Source organism: Salvelinus alpinus, chromosome 3, assembly GCF_045679555.1.
Source record: "Salvelinus alpinus chromosome 3, SLU_Salpinus.1, whole genome shotgun sequence".
Classification (NCBI taxonomy): Eukaryota; Metazoa; Chordata; class Actinopteri; order Salmoniformes; family Salmonidae; genus Salvelinus; species Salvelinus alpinus.
Genome location: NC_092088.1, coordinates 92,576,685 through 92,600,558, shown reverse-complemented (window position 1 = coordinate 92,600,558; position 23,874 = coordinate 92,576,685). Strand labels below are relative to the sequence as shown.

At 43.9% G+C, this 23,874-nt stretch overlaps 2 protein-coding genes and 2 long non-coding RNA genes across 5 annotated transcripts in view; 1 reads left to right on the top strand and 3 right to left on the bottom strand.

Moving 5' to 3' along the window:
- Window positions 1-697: 697 nt before the first annotated feature.
- LOC139571533 (uncharacterized) lies at window positions 698-9,625 on the bottom strand. The gene is made up of 2 exons (XR_011674314.1): window positions 8,993-9,625; window positions 698-1,001 (listed from the first exon to the last, which is right to left on the bottom strand). It is a non-coding gene; the product is annotated as an uncharacterized lncRNA (long non-coding RNA).
- Window positions 3,263-5,559, bottom strand: LOC139571532 (E3 ubiquitin/ISG15 ligase TRIM25-like). Its single transcript, XM_071394505.1, has one exon. The coding sequence runs from the start codon at window positions 5,498-5,500 to the stop codon at window positions 4,295-4,297; it is 1,206 nt and encodes a 401-aa protein (XP_071250606.1). The 5' UTR covers window positions 5,501-5,559; the 3' UTR covers window positions 3,263-4,294.
- A 207-nt stretch (window positions 9,626-9,832) lies between the features above and the next one.
- On the top strand, window positions 9,833-10,100 carry LOC139571534 (uncharacterized). Its single transcript, XR_011674315.1, has 3 exons — window positions 9,833-9,889; window positions 9,933-10,002; window positions 10,046-10,100. It is a non-coding gene; the product is annotated as an uncharacterized lncRNA (long non-coding RNA).
- A 5,365-nt stretch (window positions 10,101-15,465) lies between these two features.
- The window catches only part of peli1b (pellino E3 ubiquitin protein ligase 1b), a 46,937-nt gene continuing 38,528 nt past the window's right edge, over window positions 15,466-23,874 (bottom strand). For both annotated transcript variants that reach the window (XM_071394504.1, XM_071394503.1), the window contains 2 exons: window positions 21,335-21,535; window positions 15,466-18,858 (listed from right to left, as the gene is read on the bottom strand). In XM_071394504.1, the coding sequence (XP_071250605.1) occupies window positions 18,460-18,858; window positions 21,335-21,535 (600 nt within the window). In that variant the 3' untranslated portion in view covers window positions 15,466-18,459. The remainder of the gene's footprint in view (window positions 18,859-21,334; window positions 21,536-23,874) is intronic.

Here is a 23,874-nt window from a genome sequence, read left to right as displayed (position 1 = left end):
CGGACATTCACTCTGACAAGACAGAGGCTTTAGTAGTATCTTTATTGACTCTCTGGAGCAGCTTATCTTTATTGACTCTCTGGAGCAGCTTATCTTTATTGACTCTCTGGAGCAGCTTATCTTTATCGACTCTCTGGAGCAGCTTATCTTTATCGACTCTCTGGAGCAGCTTATCTTTATTGACTCTCTGGAACAGCTTATCTTTATTGACTCTCTGGAGCAGCTTATCTTTATTGACTCTCCGGAGCAGCTTATCTTTATTGACTCTCTGGAGCAGCTTATCTTTATTGACTCTCTGGAGCAGCTTATCATTATTGACTCTCTGGAGCAGCTCTGACAGGACGGAGGGAAGAACGGAAAGAGGTAGAAATGAAGGGAAGAAAGGATGTAGATGTCAGAACTCATCCAGGGGGGAAGATGTCCTGGTTTTCTTCTCACAGAGAAGTTGAATGAACTTGTTAATCTCAGAAATCCAGAACTACAACAATTGAGAATAATTGTGTCAGGCGTTACTTGAGTCTGTCCACAAGAGATTATGAATTTATTCATGCTGAGAGAGACAAAGACTCTAGTATCATGTGACTATGAAATAACACAGACCATTTCAACCACAAGAGGACAGAGTTGATCTAACACTATTCACAATACAATGGCAACATTTGAGTAACAATACAAATGAAAATACAATGAAAATATAAAACGTGTCATGTTTTAAACTTTATTGTTTAAAGTCGGTAGAAAAACTGTTAAATAAGAAAACATTCTCAGCTTTTGCCTTAAAGCATCAGAAATCCTCCAGACAGAAGAGAAACTCTAGCTCTGGTCCAGGGTGTTACTGCTCAGCCTTCCTTCACTAACGCCCAGGACCAGAGCTAGAAAGAGGGGTAGAGAAACAGAGACAGTATACAGAGACAGACATTGGCTGAGTCCAAAATGGCACCCTATTCCCTATATAGTAGAGCTGGGTGATGTGGACCAAAATACTAATGGTGATAAATTGCCTGAATTGATGCGACACCGATAAATAGAACAATCTGTACCACAGTTTCTATTATTCTCCTTTAAACTACTACTACTACCACTACTACTACCACTACCACTACTACTACCACTACCACTACTACCACCACTACTACTACTACCACTAATACCACTACTACCACCACCACTACTACTACCACCACTACTACTACTACTACCACTAATACCACTACTACCACCACCACTACTACTACTACTACCACTAATACCACTACTACTACTAATACCACCACCACTACTACTACAACTACTACCACTACCACTACTACTACTACTACTACCATTACCACTACCACTACTACTACTACTACTACCATTACCACTACCACTACCACTACCACTACTACTACTACTACTACTACTACTACTACTACTACTACTACTACTACTACTACTACTACTACTACTACTACTACTACTACTACTACTACTACTACTACTAGTTAGATGGTTCTAGCAGTCAATTGTCCCATTAACAAATCACCCATATTAGCAAACTTACTTCATTTCAAACTTCACATTTCTCTAGTATAGGTTACTGCCTACGATAAGTGATCGGTTTAACGTCCCGGCTGTACTACACAGTGCACTACTATTGACCAGAGCCCTATGAAGGAAACAGAGAGCCATTAGGGACGACCAGAGAGTAAAGCCCTTACTTGCACACGATCCCCAATAAGAGGAACACAGTGCCTTTGACAAGTCCATAGAACAGCTGACAGACAAGATGTTAGAGTAATATACAGCCTACGCAACAACACAACAGGCTACACAACACGGTGATGCTGCGTAATTATAAATTTGCAGGTCTGAATAAGTTTGCATAATTTTGCTACACAATAAACCCTACCAGCCATTTGGCTCAGCTTGTGTTGCGTACTTACATAGAGTATAAACATGAGGCTGTGTTCAGTGGGCTGTAGAAGACAAGACAGACACCTTTAACTACTGATGAGGTATCCTTTGAAGTCTGTTGCAAGGAGAGAGAGTGTCTGTTTGGATGTCTATGGGCCAGACAGAGGTGTTTTATGTGTGTGTCTATGGGCCAGACAGAGGTGTTTTGTGTGTGTGTCTATGGGCCAGACAGAGGTGTTTTGTGTGTGTGTCTATGGGCCAGACAGAGGTGTTTTGTGTGTGTGTCTATGGGCCAGACAGAGGTGTTTTGTGTGTGTGTCTATGGGCCAGACAGAGGTGTTTTGTGTGTGTGTCTATGGGCCAGACAGAGGTGTTTTGTGTGTGTGTCTATGGGCCAGACAGAGGTGTTTTGTGTGTGTGTCTATGGGCCAGACAGAGGTGTTTTGTGTGTGTGTCTATACGGCAAACAGGTGTGTGTGTGTGTGTGTGTGTGTATTCAACACTCATTCAAAACTACAGACAGATTGACAGCTATGTGATTTCTGTCTAACCAATCAGAGCAGAGTATCAGAACACACAGAGGCTCTAACTCACGCATGCGGGAAGCACAACCATGTGCTCACACACCTCTCCAACGACTACATCACATCAGTTTGGGCTTGTTGGTTTCTACTCCTGGGCTTTGAAGGGAGAAGACCGTCAGAGCCTTTTGTTGACCCCTGTTAGGTGGGTGTGGTCTGTTAAATACAGGTGGGACCATTTTAAATCCAAAAGTTGTGTAGAGCAACGAAGTCACAATTTCCTTGAACTGTTCATTCAGAACAGCATCGTTTCACAGTTTCAGTTGAATCAAACGTTTCACACAATTGAGTCCTGCTGAACACAGTCCATGTCCACAGTGCACATTCTGCAGAAATCTATTTCCACTCTGACGACTCAAGGTCTTTGAGAATCTCCGCAGGCTGAAGGCAGTTATACTGCAGTCACAAGGTAATGCAGAGCTAGTGATCCGGTAAACCTACACTGATAATGGCCTGAGCAGTGGCAGGAGAAGGGGAGAGTGTGCAGAGTCCTGGGAACATAAAGATAAGCCCTGGTCAGTGGAAATAAGGCCTGCCCAAGCAGTTGGTCAGCAAAAACAAACAGTAGTTAGTGCTTTAACCTGCGGTGGAAAAAGTTCCCAAATGTCATACTTGAGTAAAAGTAAAGATCCTTAATAGAAAATGACTCAAGTAAAAGTCATCCAGTCAAATAGTACTTGAGTAAAAGTCTAAAAGTATTTGGTTTTAAATATACTTAAGTATGAAAAGTAAAAGTATAAATAATTCCAAATTACTTATTTAAAGCAAACCAGACGGCACCATTTCATTTTTTTAAATTATTTTTATTTACAGATAGCCAGGGGCACACTCCAACACTCAGACATTATTTACAAACTAAGCATTTGTGTTTATTGAGTCCACCAGATCAGAGGCAGTAAGGATGACCAGGGCTGTTCTCTTGATAAGGGCGTGAATTGGACCTTGTTCCTGTCCTGCTAAGCATTCTAAATGTAACGAGTACTTTTGGGTGTCAGGGAAAATGTATGGAGTAAAAAGTACATTATTTTATTTAGGAATGTAGTTAAGTAAAAGTAAAAGTTATCAAGAAAATAAATAGTAAAATAAAGTATAGATACCCAAAACAACTACACCACTGGCTTTAAGTCTACTTTAGATGGTGAGTGTGTGAGTGGAGGTAAGGTGTGTGTGACGTCACATGTAATTTCAGAATATACAGATACTGTGACACACAACAAACACACACTCTCTCCTCGCTCCTTTTAAGGACACACAGTTTATCTACAAGATGAGAATAGTATTATTGTAACGATTGTTCTCCTCCTCGTCTGAGGAGGAGCAGGGATCGGACCGAAACGCAGCTTTTGGAGAATACATGTTTGATTTATTTTAAAGAAAACGAAACGAAGAACACTGACAAACTATACAAAACAACAAACGACGTAGACCGACCTGAACATGAGAACTTACATATAACGAAGAACGCACGAACAGACTAGACAAACGAAACAGTCCCGTGTGGTACAAACACTGACACAGAAGACAATCACCCACAAACAAACGGTGTGAACAACCTACCTTTATATGGTTCTCAATCAGAGGAAACGTAAAACACCTGTCCCTGATTGAGAACCATATAAGGCTAATTACCAATGAACCTAAACATAGAAACACATAACATAGACTGCCCACCCAGCTCACGTCCTGACCAACTAAACAAAGCTAAACAAAGGAAAATAAGGTCAGGAACGTGACAATTATCAACTCGCTACTTAATATAACATTTACCCATGCGGCCATGCCACATTTTTCCCTTGTGACAATGAACACATAAATCCCTAAAAGAGCTTTCTTATAAATACTTTGCTATTCTGTGGTCCAGGTGCTGCTGCTCTGGTGCTTGGCTTTGCTGACTGCAGTATGTGGACAGCTTTCACTGCTGCTGATATCTCCACTACTCCCTTCTTACAGCAGAGCATCAGCTGTTTCTGGAGGTCAGAGGTCATCACCATCTTAAAATCATGACTTTGGTTAAGGATGATGGCAGGCATCTCTTCAGAAACAGGGGGGGTACTGTGGTCTTTGAACCTTTGGAGGAAGTGGATGTTGTCCTCTGTGTGAGAGAACTGCTCCAGCTCAGCATCTCTCCTCCTCAGCTCAGCCACCTCCTGCTTTAGTCGCTCCAGGAGGCCTTCAGCCTGACTCACTTCAGCCTTCTCCTGGGCTCTGATCAGCTCCTTCACCTCAGAGCACCTTTTCTTCATGGTGCGGATCAGCTCAGCAAAGATCCTCTCGCTGTCGTCCACGGCTGCCTGTGCAGAGAGCTTCAGAGAGTCCACAGCCTGTCTCAGCTCCTGCATCTCCTTCTCTCTCTCCTGGATTCTCTGCTGAGATTTCTGTTGCTTCTCCCCCACCTGCTTCTGTTTCTCAGTCCTCTCTGCTGCAGCTGAGACTGTATCATGGCCTTTATGTTCATCCATGGTACACAGATAACAGATGCACTGCTGATCGGTACGACAGTAAACCTCCAGCAGTTTGTCATGTTGAGAGCAGATCTTCTCCTGTAGTTGTGTGGAGGCTTTGACCAGCATGTGCTTCTTTAAGGCAGGGAAATTATAGTGAGGCTGGAGATGAGTCTCACAGTAAGAGACCAGACACACCAGACAGGACATGAGGGCTTTGTGTTTTCTCCCAGTGCAGAAATCACACTCCACATCTCCAGGTCCAGCATAACAGTGAGCAGGAGGAGCAGCACGAGGAGCAGCAGGGGGAGAAGCAGGAGGAGAAGCAGGAGGAGCAGTATGTTTCAGTTTCTCCACCACTTTAGCCAGCAACGTGTTTCTGTTCAGAACAGGCCTTTGGACAAAGGTCTGTCGGCACTCTGGGCAGCTGTAAACACCTTTCAGGTCGTCCTGATCCCAGCAGCCCTCAATACAGCCCATACAGTAGCTGTGTCCACAGGAAGTAGCCACTGGATCCTTCAGTAGATCCAGACAGATTGAACAGCAAAATGAATCCCGATCTTCAAAAAATGCCTCTGCCATTTTGACACTCACTAACAAACGGTGTAGAGGAGTATCAGAGATAACTTTCGATTTCTTTGTTTGTGCAGAGGAAGAGGAGTGGCCTCCACAAGGGTAATACGAAACTTCCTGGTTCTGTGTGTGTGCAGTGTGCAAATCCTTGCCTGCAGAGGACACATTGAGAAATCCTGCATCCCTGTTTCTCAGTCCTTTCTGCTCTGGCTGAGACTGGATCATCATGGTCTTTACGTTCCTCTATCAGACAGATATAACAGATACCCTGCTGATCACCTATCAGACAGATATAACAGACACCCTGCTGATCATATATCAGACAGATATAACAGATCCTCTGCTGATCATCTATCAGACAGATATAACAGATACTCTGCTGATCGTCTATCAGACAGATATAACAGATACCCTGCTGATCATCTATCAGACAGATAACAGATACCCTGCTGATCATCTATCAGACAGATATAACAGATACTCTGCTGATCATCTATCAGACAGATACCCTGCTGATCATCTATCAGACAGATATAACAGATACCCTGCTGATCATCTATCAGACAAATATAACAGATACCCTGCTGATCATCTATCAGACAGATATAACAGATACCCTGCTGATCATCTATCAGACAGATTTAACAGATACCCTGCTGATCATCTATCAGACAGATTTAACAGATACCCTGCTGATCATCTATCAGACAGATATAACAGATACTCTGCTGATCATCTATCAGACAGATTTAACAGATACCCTGCTGATCATCTATCAGACAGATATAACAGATACTCTGCTGATCATCTATCAGACAGATACCCTGCTGATCATCTATCAGACAGATATAACAGATACTCTGCTGATCATCTATCAGACAGATACAACAGATACCCTGCTGATCGTCTATCAGACAGATATAACAGATACTCTGCTGATCAATGTGATATTAAACCCTCAGCATTGTTGTGATGAGAGAAGGTCGTCTCCAGTTGACATGGTAGCTTTGAGTTTATCACAAATCAAAACAGAGGTCCCATTCCTCTCCAGAGAGACTGAATCATATCAGAGGTCCCATTCCTCTCCAGATAGACTGAATCAAAGCAGAGGTCCCATTCCTCTCCAGAGAGACTGAATCAAAGCAGAGGTCCCATTCCTCTCCAGAGAGACTGAATCAAAGCAGAGGTCCCATTCCTCTCCAGAGAGACTGAATCAAAGCAGAGGTCCCATTCCTCTCCAGAGAGACTGAACCGTTGGGACTCTGACTCCCCTGCTCTCTGATAGATTCCAGACACACACACACACACACACACACACACACACACACACACACACACACACACACACACACACACACACACACACACACACACACACACACACACACACACACACACACACACACACACACACACACACACACACACACACACACACACACACACACACACACACACACACACTACCTAACAATGTCACCCACTCCTGAATGCTTATCTTTCACTCCTGACGTGTGTAGAAGACTAGTTCTTTGTGATTGCCTTGATATAGATGGGCATCCCAAATGGTACCCTATCCCCTCTATAGTGCACTACATTTCAGCAGAACCCTATGGGCCCTGGTCAAATGTAGTGCACTACATAGGGAATAGGGTGCCACTTGGGACACTTCGAGATTGTCACTGCTGATGGGGAAAAACTGCACAGATGTGCAAAAACATTACAGTAACAATAAATGAATATGACACATTTAATAACTCTGCAACAGCACCTTCTCTCTGGTCTGCAGGTCTGATAGGAGAGTTTTAATAATAACACAAACCATTAAACCAACAGGGATGTGATATATGCATCAGCAGCCCATTAGTGTAGCTTGACTTCTGTATTTTACACATCACTGCACACTACAGCGATTGGATAAAGCTGTGTGATATTCTAGTCCTGGTATAGTAATAATAGAACACGTCCATTGTTCTTATACAGTAGCATGTTAGATTCACCGTGGAGAAAATCAAGACAAGCATAGACACGGTCTCAGCCCCTGCACTCGGATCAAAGTGAAGAAGAAGCTCTGATCTGGACTAATTCAGAAGCATCTCTCCTGCTCCATCAGAATAAATCACTAACAACCCTCCTCTCTCACACAGACACACATTCAATACAGAGAACCCTCTTCAAAACACTTCCACATAGCCTGACATCACAAGACACTGACATCACAAGACACACACAACTCTGACATCACACAACTCTGACATCACAAGACACTGACATCACAAGACACACACAACTCTGACATCACAAGACACTGACATCACACAACTCTGACATCACAAGACACACACAACTCTGACATCACAAGACACTGACACACACAACTCTGACATCACAAGACACTGGCATCCACCCTGACACACACGGACACATCACACCTGACATCCACTCTGACAGGACGGAGACTTTAGTAGTATCTTTATTGACTCTCTGGAGCAGCTTATCATTAATGACTCTCTGGAGCAGCTTATCTTTATTGACTCTCTGGAGCAGCTTATCTTTATTGACTCTCTGGAGCAGATTATCTTTATTGACTCTCTGGAGCAGCTTATCTTTATTGACTCTCTGGAGCAGCTTATCTTTATTGACTCTCTGGAGCAGCTTATCTTTATTGACTCTCTGGAGCAGCTTATCTTTATTGACTCTGGAGCAGCTTATCTCTGGATCAGCTTATCTTTATTGACTCTCTGGAGCAGCTTATCTTTATTGACTATGGAGCAGCTTATCTCTGGAGCAGCTTATCTTTATTGACTCTCTGGAGCAGCTCTGACAGGACGGAGGGAAGAAAGGAAAGAGGTAGAAATGAAGGGAGGAAAATATGTAGATGTCAGAACTCATCCAGGGGGGAAGATGTCCTGGTTTTCTTCTCACAGAGAAGTTGAATGAACTTCTTAATCTCGGAAACCCGGAACTACAACAATTGAGAATAATTGTGTCAGACGTTACTTGAGTCTGTCCACAAGAGATTATGAATTTGTTAATGCTGAGAGAGACAAAGAGAGAGAAAGACTCTAGTGTCATGTGACTATGAAATAACACAGACCATTTCAACCACAAGAGGGCAGAGTTGATCTAACACTATTCACAATACAATGGCAACATTTGAGTAACAATACAAATGAAAATACAATGAAAATATAAAACGTGTCATGTTTTAAACTTTATTGTTTAAAGTCGGTAGAAAAACTGTTAAATAAGAAAACATTCTCAGCTTTTGCCTTAAAGCATCAGAAATCCTCCAGACAGAAGAGATACTCTAGCTCTGGTCCAGGGTGTTACTGCTCAGCCTTCCTTCACTAACGCCCAGGACCAGAGCTAGAGAGAGGGGTAGAGAAACAGACACCATGCAGACAGTATACAGAGACAGACATTGGCTGAGTCCAAAATGGCACCCTATTCCCTATTAGGTAGAGCTGGGTGATGTGGACCAAAATACATATAAACTGCCTGAATTGATGCGACACCGATAAATAGAACAATCTGTTTATAACATTAATCTGCACCACAGTTTCTATTATTCTCCTTTAAACTACTACCACTACCACCACCACCACCACCACCACTACCACTACTATCACTACCAGTTAGATGGTTGTAGCAGTCAATTGTCCCATTAACAAATCACCCATATTAGAAAACTTACTTCATTTCAAACTTCACATTTCTCTAGTATAGGTTACTGCCTACGATAAGTGATCGGTATTGCGGTGTGGATAATGATCGGTTTAATACGATAAGTGATCGGTATTGCGGTGTGGATAATGATCGGTTTAACGTCCCGGCTGTACTACACAGTGCACTACTATTGACCAGAGCCCTATGAAGGGAACAGAGAGCCATTAGGGACGACCAGAGAGTAAAGCCCTTACTTGCACACGTTCCCCAATAAGAGGAACACAGTGCCTTTGACAAGTCCATAGAACAGCTGACAGACAAGATGTTAAGCGTATATACAGCCTACGCAACAACACAACAGCCTACACAACACGGTGATGCTGCGTATTTACAAATTGCAGGTCTGAATACGTTTGCATAATTTTGCTACACAATAACCCTAACAGCCATTTGGCTCAGCTTGTGTTGCGTACTTACATAGAGTATAAACATGAGGCTGTGAACAGTGGGCTGTAGAAGACAAGACAGAGACCTTTAACTACTGATGAGGTATCCTCTGAAGTCTGTTGCAAGGAGAGAGTCTGTTTGAATGTCTATGGGCCAGACAGAGGTGTGTGTGTGTGTGTGTATCTATGGGCCAGACAGAGGTGTGTGTGTGTGTGTGTATCTATCTATCTATGGGCCAGACAGAGGTGTGTGTGTGTGTGTATCTATGGGCCAGACAGGGGTGTGTGTGTGTGTGTGTGTGTGTGTATCTATGGGCCAGACAGAGGTGTGTGTGTGTGTGTATCTATGGGCCAGACAGGGGTGTGTGTGTGTGTATCTATGGGCCAGACAGAGGTGTGTGTGTGTGTGTGTATCTATCTATCTATGGGCCAGACAGAGGTGTGTGTGTGTGTGTATCTATGGGCCAGACAGGGGTGTGTGTGTGTGTGTGTGTATCTATGGGCCAGACAGAGGTGTGTGTGTGTGTGTATCTATGGGCCAGACAGAGGTGTGTGTGTGTGTATCTATGGGCCAGACAGAGGTGTGTGTGTGTGTATCTATGGGCCAGACAGAGGTGTGTGTGTGTGTGTATCTATGGGCCAGACAGAGGTGTGTGTGTTCTCCCTGAGGTGAGTATCAGTCAGATTCAGAGAGCAGCGGAGATACCATCTGTACACAATACAACACATACTATGTTCTTCTACCCTCGTGGGTGCCCAAAATTAATTTCCATTCAAAATCCTAGATTCCCTAACCTTAACCCCAACTCTAAACTTTACAGCTGAGCTTAAAATAGCCTTTGTATTCATGAGGACGTGGGAAATGTCCCCATGAGGGAGAATTTTCGATGTTTTACTATCCTTGTGGAGACTGTGGGGGATTTTAGGTCCCAACAAGGACATAAGAACCAACCCACAAAATACTGTACACAAAATACACACCCACATACTTTTTTATATATACACTCTACGCAACAACGCAACAGCCTACACAACACGGTGATGCTGCGTAATTATAAAATTGCAGGTCTGAATACGTTTGCATAATTTTGCTACACAATAACCCCTAACAGCCATTTGGCTCAGCTTGCGTTGCGTACTTACATAGAGTATAAACACGAGGCTGTGTTCAGTGGGCTGTAGAAGACAAGACAGACACCTTTAACTACTGATGAGGTATCCTCTGAAGTCTGTTGCAAGGAGAGTGTCTGGTCTATGGGCCAGACAGGGGTGTGTGTGGTGTGTCTATACAGCAGACAGAGGTGTGTGTGGTGTGTCTATACGGCAGACAGGGGTGTGTGTGGTGTGTTGTGGTGTGTCTATACGGCAGGTGTGTGGTGTGTGTGTGTGTGTTCTCCCTGAGGTGAGTATCAGTCAGATTCAGAGAGCAGTGGAGATACCATCTGTACACAATAAAACACACAAAATACTGTACACAAAATACACACTGATACAGTAAAAACATGATCAAATACCATCCATAGACAATTTATACCATGTAATGCCCCCCCCCCCCACCACTGATTTCTGAAGGTTGAAGTCCAGGACTACTTTTTACACTGAGGTATTTTGTCCCTATAAATACTGTTTCATTCAGAATTATCGTGACGTCTAGATACTTAAGAAGAGAATGACATTCAACATGACCGGTCTGTCTTTACACAGGCAACAGTGTGTGTGTGTTCAACATTCAATCAAAACTACAGACAGAAATCACATCGATGTCAATCTAACTAACCAATCAGAGCAGAGTATCAGAACATACACAGAGGCTCTAACTCACGCATGCAGGAAGCACAACCATGTGCTCACACACCTCTCCAACGACTACATCACATCAGTTTGGGCTTGTTGGTTTCTACTCCTGGGCTTTGAAGGGAGAAGACCGTCAGAAAAGGCTGTCTGACATACTCACTCATGGGACTACAAACCCCAAGTTGCTCGAAAAGTAGGACGTCTCCGTCCAAATCTATTGCGTCAAATGTGAAAGGTCATGGCAATGCCTTGTGGGAAAAAATTAACAGTTATAACACGGTGTAGGGTGGAGTTGCCCCTAGACGCTGATCTTGAGTCAGTTTCACGTTTTCCCCACTAATGGTTAAGGTTAGGATTGTGGGAGGGGAAGCTGATCCTAGATCTGTACTTAGGGGAAACTTCACCCCTTACACACAGCCAGAACTCCCCATCAGACAGACAACACAGAGGTTTCAATATGACAGGATGTTGTCATGGATACTCAATAGATCCATGATGTGGGGGGGACACGACGCATACCGCTATACACAAAACTGAACCCCCAAAACACACCTTGGTCGTACTCATTACTGCATACCGTAGCAAAACGTTTTGCAACGGAAAACAAAAACAAACGTTTCTCATTAGACCAATAGAGGTCGGTCCGTTCCTGTTTGCTTCCGTTCAGCTTCTAGTGAATACGACCCTTGAACTTGAGTAAAGGAGGATAACTAATGTAGCTTATCTTCATTTTGTAGCTGAGTTACTATGAAGTCTGGGCAGAAATAAAGGACTTTAAGTCTTAAAGATGTATACGGATGGATATTGCAACAATAAAGGAGAATAAGCCCATATGTGGTCGTATGTTAGTACAACAGATAAATACAGTTTACAGTTCTTTCAGGAAACTAAATTATATCCCCCAGTAGAGTTTGTTTCTTTTTCTTCTTGTTTCACATGAAAATATAGAAATCTTTGTTTTCATTCCCAATAAAAACCAAAAATAGAAAAGGTCACTTAAAGGTCCCATTCCTCTCCATAGAGACTGAATCAAAGTAGAGGTCCCATTCCTCTCCAGTGAGACTGAATCAAAGCAGAGGTCCCATTCCTCTCCAGTGAGACTGATTCAAATCAGAGGTCCCATTCCTCTCCAGTGAGACTGACTCAAAGCAGAGGTCCCATTCCTCTCCAGTGAGACTGATTCAAATCAGAGGTCCCATTCCTCTCCAGTGAGACTGAATCAAAGCAGAGGTCCCATTCCTCTCCAGTGAGACTGACTCAAAGCAGAGGTCCCATTCCTCTCCAGTGAGACTGATTCAAATCAGAGGTCCCATTCCTCTCCAGTAAGACTGAATCAAAGCAGAGGTCCGATTCCTCTCCATAGAGACTGAATCAAAGCAGAGGTCCCATTCCTCTCCATAGAGACTGAATCAAAGCAGAGGTCCCATTCCTCTCCAAAGAGACTGAATCAAATCAGAGGTCCCATTCCTCTCCAGAGAGACTGAATCAAATCAGAGGTCCCATTCCTCTCCAGAGAGACTGAATCAAAGCAGAGGTCCCATTCCTCTCCAGTGAGACTGAATCAAATCAGAGGACCCATTCCTCTCCAGAGAGACTGAATCAAAGCAGAGGTCCCATTCCTCTCCAGTGAGACTGAATCAAAGCAGAGGTCCCATTCCTCTCCAGTGAGACTGAATCAAATCAGAGGACCCATTCCTCTCCAGTGAGACTGAATCAAATCAGAGGTCCCATTCCTCTCCAGAGAGACTGAATCAAATCAGAGGACCCATTCCTCTCCAGAGAGACTGAACAGTTGGGACTCTGACTCCCCTGTTCTCTGATAGATTCCAGAGAGACACTATTGACCTGTTGTGTACTATATACAATCATTTTTAAAGAGAGAAAATCACAGCCCCATATCCCACTTAGACATCCCACACAAACACCTGCCTGATCGCTCACACACACACACACACACACACACACACACACACACACACACACACACACACACACACACACACACACACACACACACACACACACACACACACACACACACACACACACACACACACACACACACACACACACACACACACACACACCACCTAACAATGTCACCCACTACTGAATGCTTATCTTTCACTCCTGACGTGTGTAGAAGACTGGTTCTTTGTGATTGGCTTGAGATAGAGGGACATCCCAAATGGTACCTTATCCCCTATATAGTGCACTACATTTCAGCAGAACCCTATGGGCCCTGGTCAAAAGTAGTGCACTACATAGGGAATAGGGTACTATTTGGGACACATCCAGAGATTGTCACTGCCGAGGGGAAAAACTACACGGATGTGCAAAAACATTACAGTAACAATAAATGAATATGACACATTTAATAACTGCAACAGCACCTTCTCTCTGGTCTGCAGGTCTGATAGGAGAGTTTTAATAATAACACAAACCATTAAACCAACAGGGATGTGATATATGCATCAGCAGCACATTAGTGTAGCTTGACTTCTGTATTTTACACATCACTGCACACTACAGCGATTGGATAAAGCTGTGTGATATTCTAGTCCTGGTATAGTAATAATAGAACACGTCCATTGTTCTTATACAGTAGCATGTTAGATTCACCGTGGAGAAAATCCAGACAAGCATAGACAAGGTCTCAGCTCCTGCACTCGGATCAAAGTGAAGAAGAAGCTCTGATCTGGACTAATTCAGAAGCATCTCTCCTGCTCCATCAGAATAAATCACTAACAACCCTCCTCTCTCACACAGACACACATTCATTACAGAGAACCCTCTTCAAAACACTTCCACAAAGCCTGACATCACAAGACACACACAACTCTGACATCACAAGACACTGACACACACAACTCTGACATCACAAGACACACACAACTCTGACATCACAAGACACACACAACTCTGACATCACAAGACACACACAACTCTGACATCACAAGACACACACAACTCTGACATCACAAGACACTGACATCCACTCTGACATCACAAGAGACTGGCATCCACCCTGACAGGACAGAGGCTTTAGTAGTATCTTTATTGACTCTCTGGAGCAGCTTATCTTTATTGACTCTGGAGCAGCTTATCTTTATTGACTCTGGAGCAGCTTATCTTTATTGACTCTCTGGAGCAGCTTATCTTTATTGACTCCTTGGAGCAGCTTATCTTTATTGACTCTCTGGAGCAGCTTATCATTATTGACCCTCTGGAGCAGCTTATCTTTATTGACTCTCTGGAGCAGCTTATCTTTATTGACTCTCTGGAGCAGCTTATCTTTATTGACTCCTTGGAGCAGCTTATCTTTATTGACTCTCTGGAGCAGCTTATCTTTATTGACTCCTTGGAGCAGCTTATCTTTATTGACTCTCTGGAGCAGCTTATCTTTATTGACTCCTTGGAGCAGCTTATCTTTATTGACTCTCTGGAGTAGCTTATCTTTATTGACTCTCTGGAGCAGCTTCCCTTTATTGACTCTCTGGAGTAGCTTATCTTTATTGACTCTCTGGAGCAGCTTCCCTTTATTGACTCTGGAGCAGCTTAACTTTATTGACTCTCTGGAGCGGCTTATCTTTATTGAGTCTCTGGAGCAGCTTATCTTCATTGACTCTGGAGCAGCTTCCCTTTATTGACTCTCTGGAGCAGCTTATCATTATTGACTCTCTGGAGCAGCTCTGACAGGACGGAGGGAAGAAAGGAAAGAGGTAGAAATGAAGGGAAGAAAATATGTAAATGTCAGAACTCATCCAGGGGGAAGATGTCCTGGTTTTCTTCTCACAGAGAAGTTGAATGAACTTGTTAATCTCAGAAACCCGGAACTACGACAATTGAGAATAATTGTGTCAGACGTTATTTGAGTCTGTCCACAAGAGATTATGAATTTGTTAATGCTGAGAGAGACAAAGACAGAGAAAGACTCTTGTATCATGTGACTATGAAATAACACAGACCATTTCAACCACAAGAGGGCAGAGTTGATCTAACACTATTCACAATACAATGGCAACATTTGAGTAACAATACAAATGAAAATACAATGAAAATATAAAACGTGTCATGTTTTAAACTTTATTGTTTAAAGTCGGTAGAAAAACTGTTAAATAAGAAAACATTCTCAGCTTTTGCCTTAAAGCATCAGAAATCCTCCAGACAGAAGAGATACTCTAGCTCTGGTGCAGGGTTTTACTGCTCAGCCTTCCTTCACTAACGCCCAGGACCAGAGCTAGAGAGAGGGGTGGAGAAACAGACACCATGCAGACAGTATACAGAGACAGACATTGGCTGAGTCCAAAATGGCACCCTATTCCCTGTATAGTAGAGCTGGGTGATGTGGATCAAAATACATATGGTGATAAATTGCCTGAATTGATGCAATACCGATAAATAGAACAATCTGTACCACAGTTTCTATTATTCTCCTTTAAACTACCACCACCACTACTACTACTACTACTACCACTACTACTACTACTTAGATGGTTGTAGCAGTCAATTGTCCCATTAACAAATCACCCATATTAGCAAACTTACTTCATTTCAAACTTCACATTTCTCTAGTATAGGTTACTGCTTACGATAAGTGATCGGTATTGCCGGTGTGGATAATGATCTGTTTAATATGATAAGTGATCGGTATTGCCGGTGTGGATAACGATCGGTTTAACGTCCCGGCTGTACTACACAGTGCACTACTATTGACCAGAGCCCTATGAAGGGAACAGAGTGCCATTAGGGACGACCAGAGAGTAAAGCCCTTACTTGCACACGTTCCCCAATAAGAGGAACACAGTGCCTTTGACAAGTCCATAGAACAGCTGACAGACAAGATGTTAAGCGTAATATACAGCCTACGCAACAACACAACAGGCTACACAACATGGTGATGCTGCGTATTTACAAATTGCAGGTCTGAATACTTTTGCATATTTTTGCTACACAATAAACCCTAACAGCCATTTGGCTCAGCTTGTGTTGCGTACTTACATAGAATATAAACATGAGGCTGTGGACAGTGGGCTGTAGAAGACAAGACAGAGACCTTTAACTACGGATGAGGTATCCTCTGAAGTCTGTTGCAAGGAGAGAGAGTGTCTGTTCGGATGTCTATACGGCAGACAGAGGTGTTTTATGTGTGTGTCTATACGGCAGACAGAGGTGTGTGTGGTGTATCTATGGGCCAGACAGAGGTGTGTGTGGTGTTTCTATACGGCAGGCAGAGGTGTGTGTGGTGTGTCTATACGGCAGACAGGGGTGTGTGTGTGTGTGTGTGTTGTGGTGTGTCTATACGGCAGGTGTGTGTGTGTGTGTGTGTATCTATGGGCCAGACAGGTGTGTGTGTGTGTTCTCCCTGAGGTGAGTATCAGTCAGATTCAGAGAGCAGTGGAGATACCATCTGTACACAATAAAACACACAAAATACTGTACACAAAATACACACTGATACAGTAAAAACATGATCAAATACCATCCATAGACAATTTATACCATGTAATGCCCCCCCCACCACTGATTTCTGAAGGTTGAAGTCCAGGACTACTTGTTACACTGAGGTATTTTGTCCCTATAAATACTGTTTCATTCAGAATTATCGTCTCGATACTTAAGAGAATGACATTCAACATGACCGGTCTGTCTTTCCACAGGCAACAGTGTGTGTGTGTTCAACATTCAATCAAAACTACAGACAGAAATCACATCGCTGTCAATCTATCTAACCAATCAGAGCAGAGTATCAGAACATACACAGAGGCTCTAACTCACGCATGCGGGAAGCACAACCATTTGCTCACACACCTCTCCAACGACTACGTCACATCAGTTTGGGCTTGTTGGTTTCTACTCCTGTGCTTTGAACGGAGAAGACCGTCAGAAATCGCTGTCTGACATACTCACTCATGGGACTACAAACCCCAAGTTGCTCGAACAGTAGGAAGTCTCCGTCCAAATCTATTGCTTCAAATGTGAAAGGTCATGGCAATGCTTTGTGGGAAAAAATTAACAGTTATAACACGGTGTAGGGTGGAGTTGCCCCTAGACGCTGATCTTGAGTCAGTTTCACGGTTTCCCCACTAATGGTTAAGGTTAGGATTGTGGGAGAAGATGATCCTAGACGCTGATCTTGAGTCAGTTTCACGGTTTCCCCACTAATGGTTAAGGTTAGGATTGTGGGAGGGGAAGCTGATCCTAGATCTGTACTTAGGGGAAACTTCACCCCTTAAACACAGCCAGAACTCCCCATCAGACAGACAACACAGAGGTTTCAATATGACAGGATGTTGTCATGGATACTCAATAGATCCATGATGTGGGGGGGACACGACGCATACCGCTATACACAAAACTGAACCCCCAAAAACACACCTTGGTCGTACTCATTACTGCATACCGTAGCAAAACGTTTTTCAACGGAAAACAAAAAACAAACGTTTCTCATTAGACCAATAGAGGTCGGTCCGTTCCTGTTTGCTTCCGTTCAGCTTCTAGTGAATACGACCCTTGAACTTGAGATCTGCTATTATTATAGTCTAATAGCACAATAAAAATGTTACAGAGTATTGAAGTGAAGCATATTGACCAAGAAGAGTAAAGGAGTATAACTAATGTAGCTTATCTTCATTTTGTAGCTGAGTTACTATGAAGTCTGGGCAGAAATAAAGGACTTTAAGTCTTAAAGATGTATACGGATGGATATTGCAACAATAAAGGAGAATAAGCCCATATGTGGTCGTATGTTAGTACAACAGATAAATACAGTTTACAGTTATTTCAGGAAACTAAATGATATCCCCCAGTAGAGTTTTGGTTTCTTTTTCTTCTTGTTTCACATGAAAATATAGAAATCTTTGTTTTCATTCCCAATAAAAATCAAAAATAGAAAAGGTCACTTAAAAACACAGAGAGAAAAACAGAAACGGAGAGAATAGTCCAGAAAATCCCCCCGCCCCAAAATCCCAGGCAGTTGGAAGTTATAAGCTTTCGTTATAAGTGTCGTTCCTTTGCGACCAAAAAGAAAGTAGTTCCGACCAAGGACAAATAGTCCCTCTAGTCGAGAGGGCCCTGGAAGATGAGTCTAACGTATCCCTGCTCGCCGCTCAGTTGCTGGGCGCAGAAGGGACAGGCGGCGTGGAAGGTGTGTGTTCCGTGCGGCAGCGGGATCTGACTCCAGAACACCGCCGTCTTCTCAGAACACACGTGACCACACGGTGAGAAGGCGTGGGTGGGCGGAGCCGTGTCCAGATAGAAGCTTGCCTCGCAGCCCAACCAGAGGGGAACGTACGGCCCACTGGCTCGACACATAGGACACTCCCTGCTCCGGCCCTGCTCCCTCTCCTCCTGGTCCCGGTCCAGCCTGTCTCTGTCCCGGTGGCTCCCCCAGTTGTGGTAACCATGGACGTGGCCACACAGGAGATAGACCCACGGCTGCTTCTCATCTGGGGTGTCCTACAGTAGATGAGATACACTGTAAGTAATCCCATAAGGGGAGAATGGAATAGTCACTAGCAACACATACAGCAACAACAAAAACACCTGGATACATCAGAAAACAAATAGAACAGAAACCCCTTGCTGTCTTCTCTACAACTGGTCTTTCCCTACAGAAACCCCCTGCTGCCTTCTCTACAACTGGTCTTTCCCTACAGAAACCCCCTGCTGCCTTCTCTACTCTACAACTGGTCTTTCCCTACAGAAACCCCCTGCTGTCTTCTCTACAACTGGTCTTTCCCTACAGAAACCCCCTGCTGCCTTCTCTACAACTGGTCTTTCCCTACAGAAACCCCCTGCTGCCTTCTCTACAACTGGTCTTTCCCTACAGAAACCCCCTGCTGCCTTCTCTACTCTACAACTGGTCTTTCCCTACAGAAACCCCCTGCTGCCTTCTCTACAACTGGTCTTTCCCTACAGAAACCCCCTGCTGCCTTCTCTACTCTACAACTGGTCTTTCCCTACAGAAACCCCCTGCTGCCTTCTCTACAACTGGTCTTTCCCTACAGAAACCCCCTGCTGCCTTCTCTACTCTACAACTGGTCTTTCCCTACAGAAACCCCCTGCTGCCTTCTCTACAACTGGTCTTTCCCTACAGAAACCCCCTGCTGCCTTCTCTACTCTCCAACTGGTCTTTCTCTACAGAAACCCCCTGCTGCCTTCTCTACTCTACAACTGGTCTTTCCCTACAGAAACCCCCTGCTGCCTTCTCTACAACTGGTCTTTCCCTACAGAAACCCCCTGCTGCCTTCTCTACTCTACAACTGGCCTGCTAAATGACTCACTACTGTAGAGGCTCTGGATAAGAGAGTCTGCTAAAATACTCACTACTGTAGTATCTCTGGATCAGAGAGTCTGCTAAATGACTCACTACTGTAGTATCTCTGGATAAGAGAGTCTGCTAAAAGACTCACTACTGTAGTATCTCTGGATCAGAGAGTCTGCTAAATGACTCACTACTGTAGTATCTCTGGCTAAGAGAGTCTGCTAAAAGACTCACTACTGTAGTATCTCTGGATAAGAGAGTCTGCTAAATGACTCACTACTGTAGTATCTCTGGATAAGAGAGTCTGCTAAATGACTCACTACTGTAGTATCTCTGGCTAAGAGAGTCTGCTAAATGACTCACTACTGTAGTATCTCTGGATAAGAGAGTCTGCTAAATGACTCACTACTGTAGAGGCTCTGGATAGGAGAGTCTGCTAAATGACTCACTACTGTAGTATCTCTGGATAAGAGAGTCTGCTAAATGACTCACTACTGTAGAGGCTCTGGATAAGAGAGTCTGCTAAAATACTCACTACTGTAGTATCTCTGGATCAGAGAGTCTGCTAAAAGACTCACTACTGTAGTATCTCTGGATAAGAGAGTCTGCTAAATGACTCACTACTGTAGTATCTCTGGATAAGAGAGTCTGCTAAATGACTCACTACTGTAGTATCTCTGGATAGGAGAGTCTGCTAAAAGACTCACTACTGTAGTATCTCTGGATCAGAGAGTCTGCTAAAAGACTCACTACTGTAGTATCTCTGGATCAGAGAGTCTGCTAAATGACTCACTACTGTAGTATCTCTGGATAAGAGAGTCTGCTAAATGACTCACTACTGTAGTATCTCTGGATAGGAGAGTCTGCTAAATGACTCACTACTGTAGTATCTCTGGATAAGAGAGTCTGCTAAATGACTCACTACTGTAGAGGCTCTGGATAGGAGAGTCTGCTAAATGACTCACTACTGTAGTATCTCTGGATAAGAGAGTCTGCTAAATGACTCACTACTGTAGAGGCTCTGGATAAGAGAGTCTGCTAAATGACTCACTACTGTAGTATCTCTGGATAAGAGAGTCTGCTAAATGACTCACTACTGTAGAGGCTCTGGATAAGAGAGTCTGCTAAAATACTCACTACTGTAGTATCTCTGGATCAGAGAGTCTGCTAAATGACTCACTACTGTAGTATCTCTGGCTAAGAGTCTGCTAAAAGACTCACTACTGTAGTATCTCTGGATAAGAGTCTGCTAAATGACTCACTACTGTAGTATCTCTGGATAGGAGAGTCTGCTAAATGACTCACTACTGTAGTATCTCTGGATAAGAGAGTCTGCTAAATGACTCACTACTGTAGTATTTCTGGCTAAGAGTCTGCTAAAAGACTCACTACTGTAGTATCTCTGGATCAGAGAGTCTGCTAAATGACTCACTACTGAAGTATCTCTGGATAAGAGAGTCTGCTAAATGACTAAAATGTCTGGCTCAGTTGACAGAGCATGGTGCGATCAACACCAGGGTTGTGAGTTTGATTCCCGCTGGGGAAACCAATAGGAAAATGTATGTAATAACTGCTGTAAGTTGCTTTGGATAAGAGCACACGCAAAACATTTTTTTGGGGGGGACATATTGTCTTTTGTTTTGTGATTGTATTAGGGAGGGAACTTGCCTTGCGTCTCATGGAGGGGAAGGCCAGGGTGTTGAAGCCGACGGGACACTGGGGCCTGGCTGCGTTGATTTCCTGACGTAGCGCCTCCAGGTGTTTGATGGTGGGGGTGCGGCTCAGGCCCTCGGCCGTGCGCCACAGGAGCGTGGCACCACACAGGTCTATCAGAGAGCCATCCACCAGCTCCTGGCTCTCTGCCTCTACCTGAGGGGAGAGGGGACAATCTTCAAAACCCGCAACAATACGCAGCCATTTCATCATCAGAACAGACCATACGGTACAGTAACATCCCACATTAAACCTACTTTCAAAACATTCAGATGATTACACTTCAATAAAATGTCAACTGAGACTCAGCGATATGACATTACCACGAATAGCACAGCAGATACAGAGATGAGACTCAGCGATATGACGTTACCACGAATAGCACAGCAGATACTGAGATGAGACTCAGCGATATGACGTTACCACGAATAGCACAGCAGATACTGAGATGAGACTCAGCGATATGACGTTACCACGAATAGCACAGCAGATACAGAGATGAGACTCAGCGATATGACGTTACCACGAATAGCACAGCAGATACAGAGATGAGACTCAGCGATATGACGTTACCACGAATAGCACAGCAGATACTGAGATGAGACTCAGCGATATGACGTTACCACGAATAGCACAGCAGATACTGAGATGAGACTCAGCGATATGACGTTACCACGAATAGCACAGCAGATACAGAGATGAGACTCAGCGATATGACGTTACCACGAATAGCACAGCAGATACAGAGATGAGACTCAGCGATATGACGTTACCACGAATAGCACAGCAGATACAGAGATGAGACTCAGCGATATGACGTTACCACGAATAGCACAGCAGATACAGAGATGAGACTCAGCGATATGACGTTACCACGAATAGCACAGCAGATACTGAGATGAGTACGATGCATAACTTCACTCTCAGTCACACTGAGTATCTGTGCATGACTTCACTCTCAGTCACACTGAGCATCTGTGCATGACTTCACTCTGTCAGTCACACTGAGTATCTGTGCATGACTTCACTCTGTCAGTCACACTGAGTATCTGTGCATGACTCCACTCTCTCAGTCACACTGAGCATCTGTGCATGACTCCACTCTCTCAGTCACACTGAGTATCTGTGCATGACTCCACTCTATCACACTGAGCATCTGTGCATGACTTCACTCTCAGTCACACTGAGCATCTGTGCATGACTTCACTCTGTCAGTCACACTGAGTATCTGTGCATGACTTCACTCTCTCAGTCACACTGAGTATCTGTGCATGACTTCACTCTGTCAGTCACACTGAGTATCTGTGCATGACTTCACTCTCTCAGTCACACTGAGCATCTGTGCATGACTTCACTCTGTCAGTCACACTGAGTATCTGTGCATGACTTCACTCTCTCAGTCACACTGAGCATCTGTGCATGACTCCACTCTCTGTCACACTGAGTATCTGTGCATGACTCCACTCTCTCAGTCACACTGAGTATCTGTGCATGACTTCACTCTCTCAGTCACACTGAGTATCTGTGCATGACTTCACTCTCTCAGTCACACTGAGTATCTGTGCATGACTTCACTCTCAGTCACACTGAGTATCTGTGCATGTACACAGGAGCGCATCACGCTGCTACAAGGTGTGAGCTACGGGACCAAAACATGTACACAGGAGCGCTTCACGCTGCTACAAGGTGTGAGCTACGGGACCAAAACAGCTGAGAAGTTTAGCCGCACTGGGTATACTGCCATAGGCTACAGCCTCAAATCAACTACAGGATGGGTATACTGCCATAGGCTACAGCCTCAAATCAACTACAGGCTGGGTATACTGCCATAGGCTACAGCCTCAAATCAACTACAGGCTGGGTATACTGCCATAGGCTACAGCCTCAAATCAACTACAGGCTAGGTATACTGCCATAGGCTACAGCCTCAAATCAACTACAGGCTGGGTATACTGCCATAGGCTACAGCCTCAAATCAACTACAGGCTGGGTATACTGCCATAGGCTACAGCCTCAAATCAACTACAGGCTGGGTATACTGCCCTAGGCTACAGCCTCAAATCAACTACAGGCTGGGTATACTGCCCTAGGCTACAGCCTCAAATCAACTACAGGCTGGGTATACTGCCATAGGCTACAGCCTCAAATCAACTACAGGCTGGGTATACTGCCATAGGCTACAGGCTCTAGTCACTGACATTCACACTAAACCTAAGACATGTCAAGGAGAAGACAAAGGCCTAAACATGTTCTTGTCCCAAGTTTGCCTTTTTCCTGAAATAAATGTTTTGACCAGTAAAAGGGTCTTGCTAAGGCTTACCAGGCTTCTTTATTTGGAGCTGAAAAGTTGCAGATTAAAAATAGGGCAATCTGTGATTGCTACTGTACATACATTTTTGGACATATTTTTGTTTTATATAGTACACATTGAGTCTTGAAGAATATAACTTATAAAATGCCTAATTAGCTTAGTTCAACTGTCCTACCTCATCAGA

Bases quoted from the DNA above. Each gene is read 5' to 3' on its own strand.
- LOC139571532 (XM_071394505.1), bottom strand. From the start codon at position 5,500: ATGGCAGAGGCATTTTTTGAAGATCGGGATTCATTTTGCTGTTCAATC.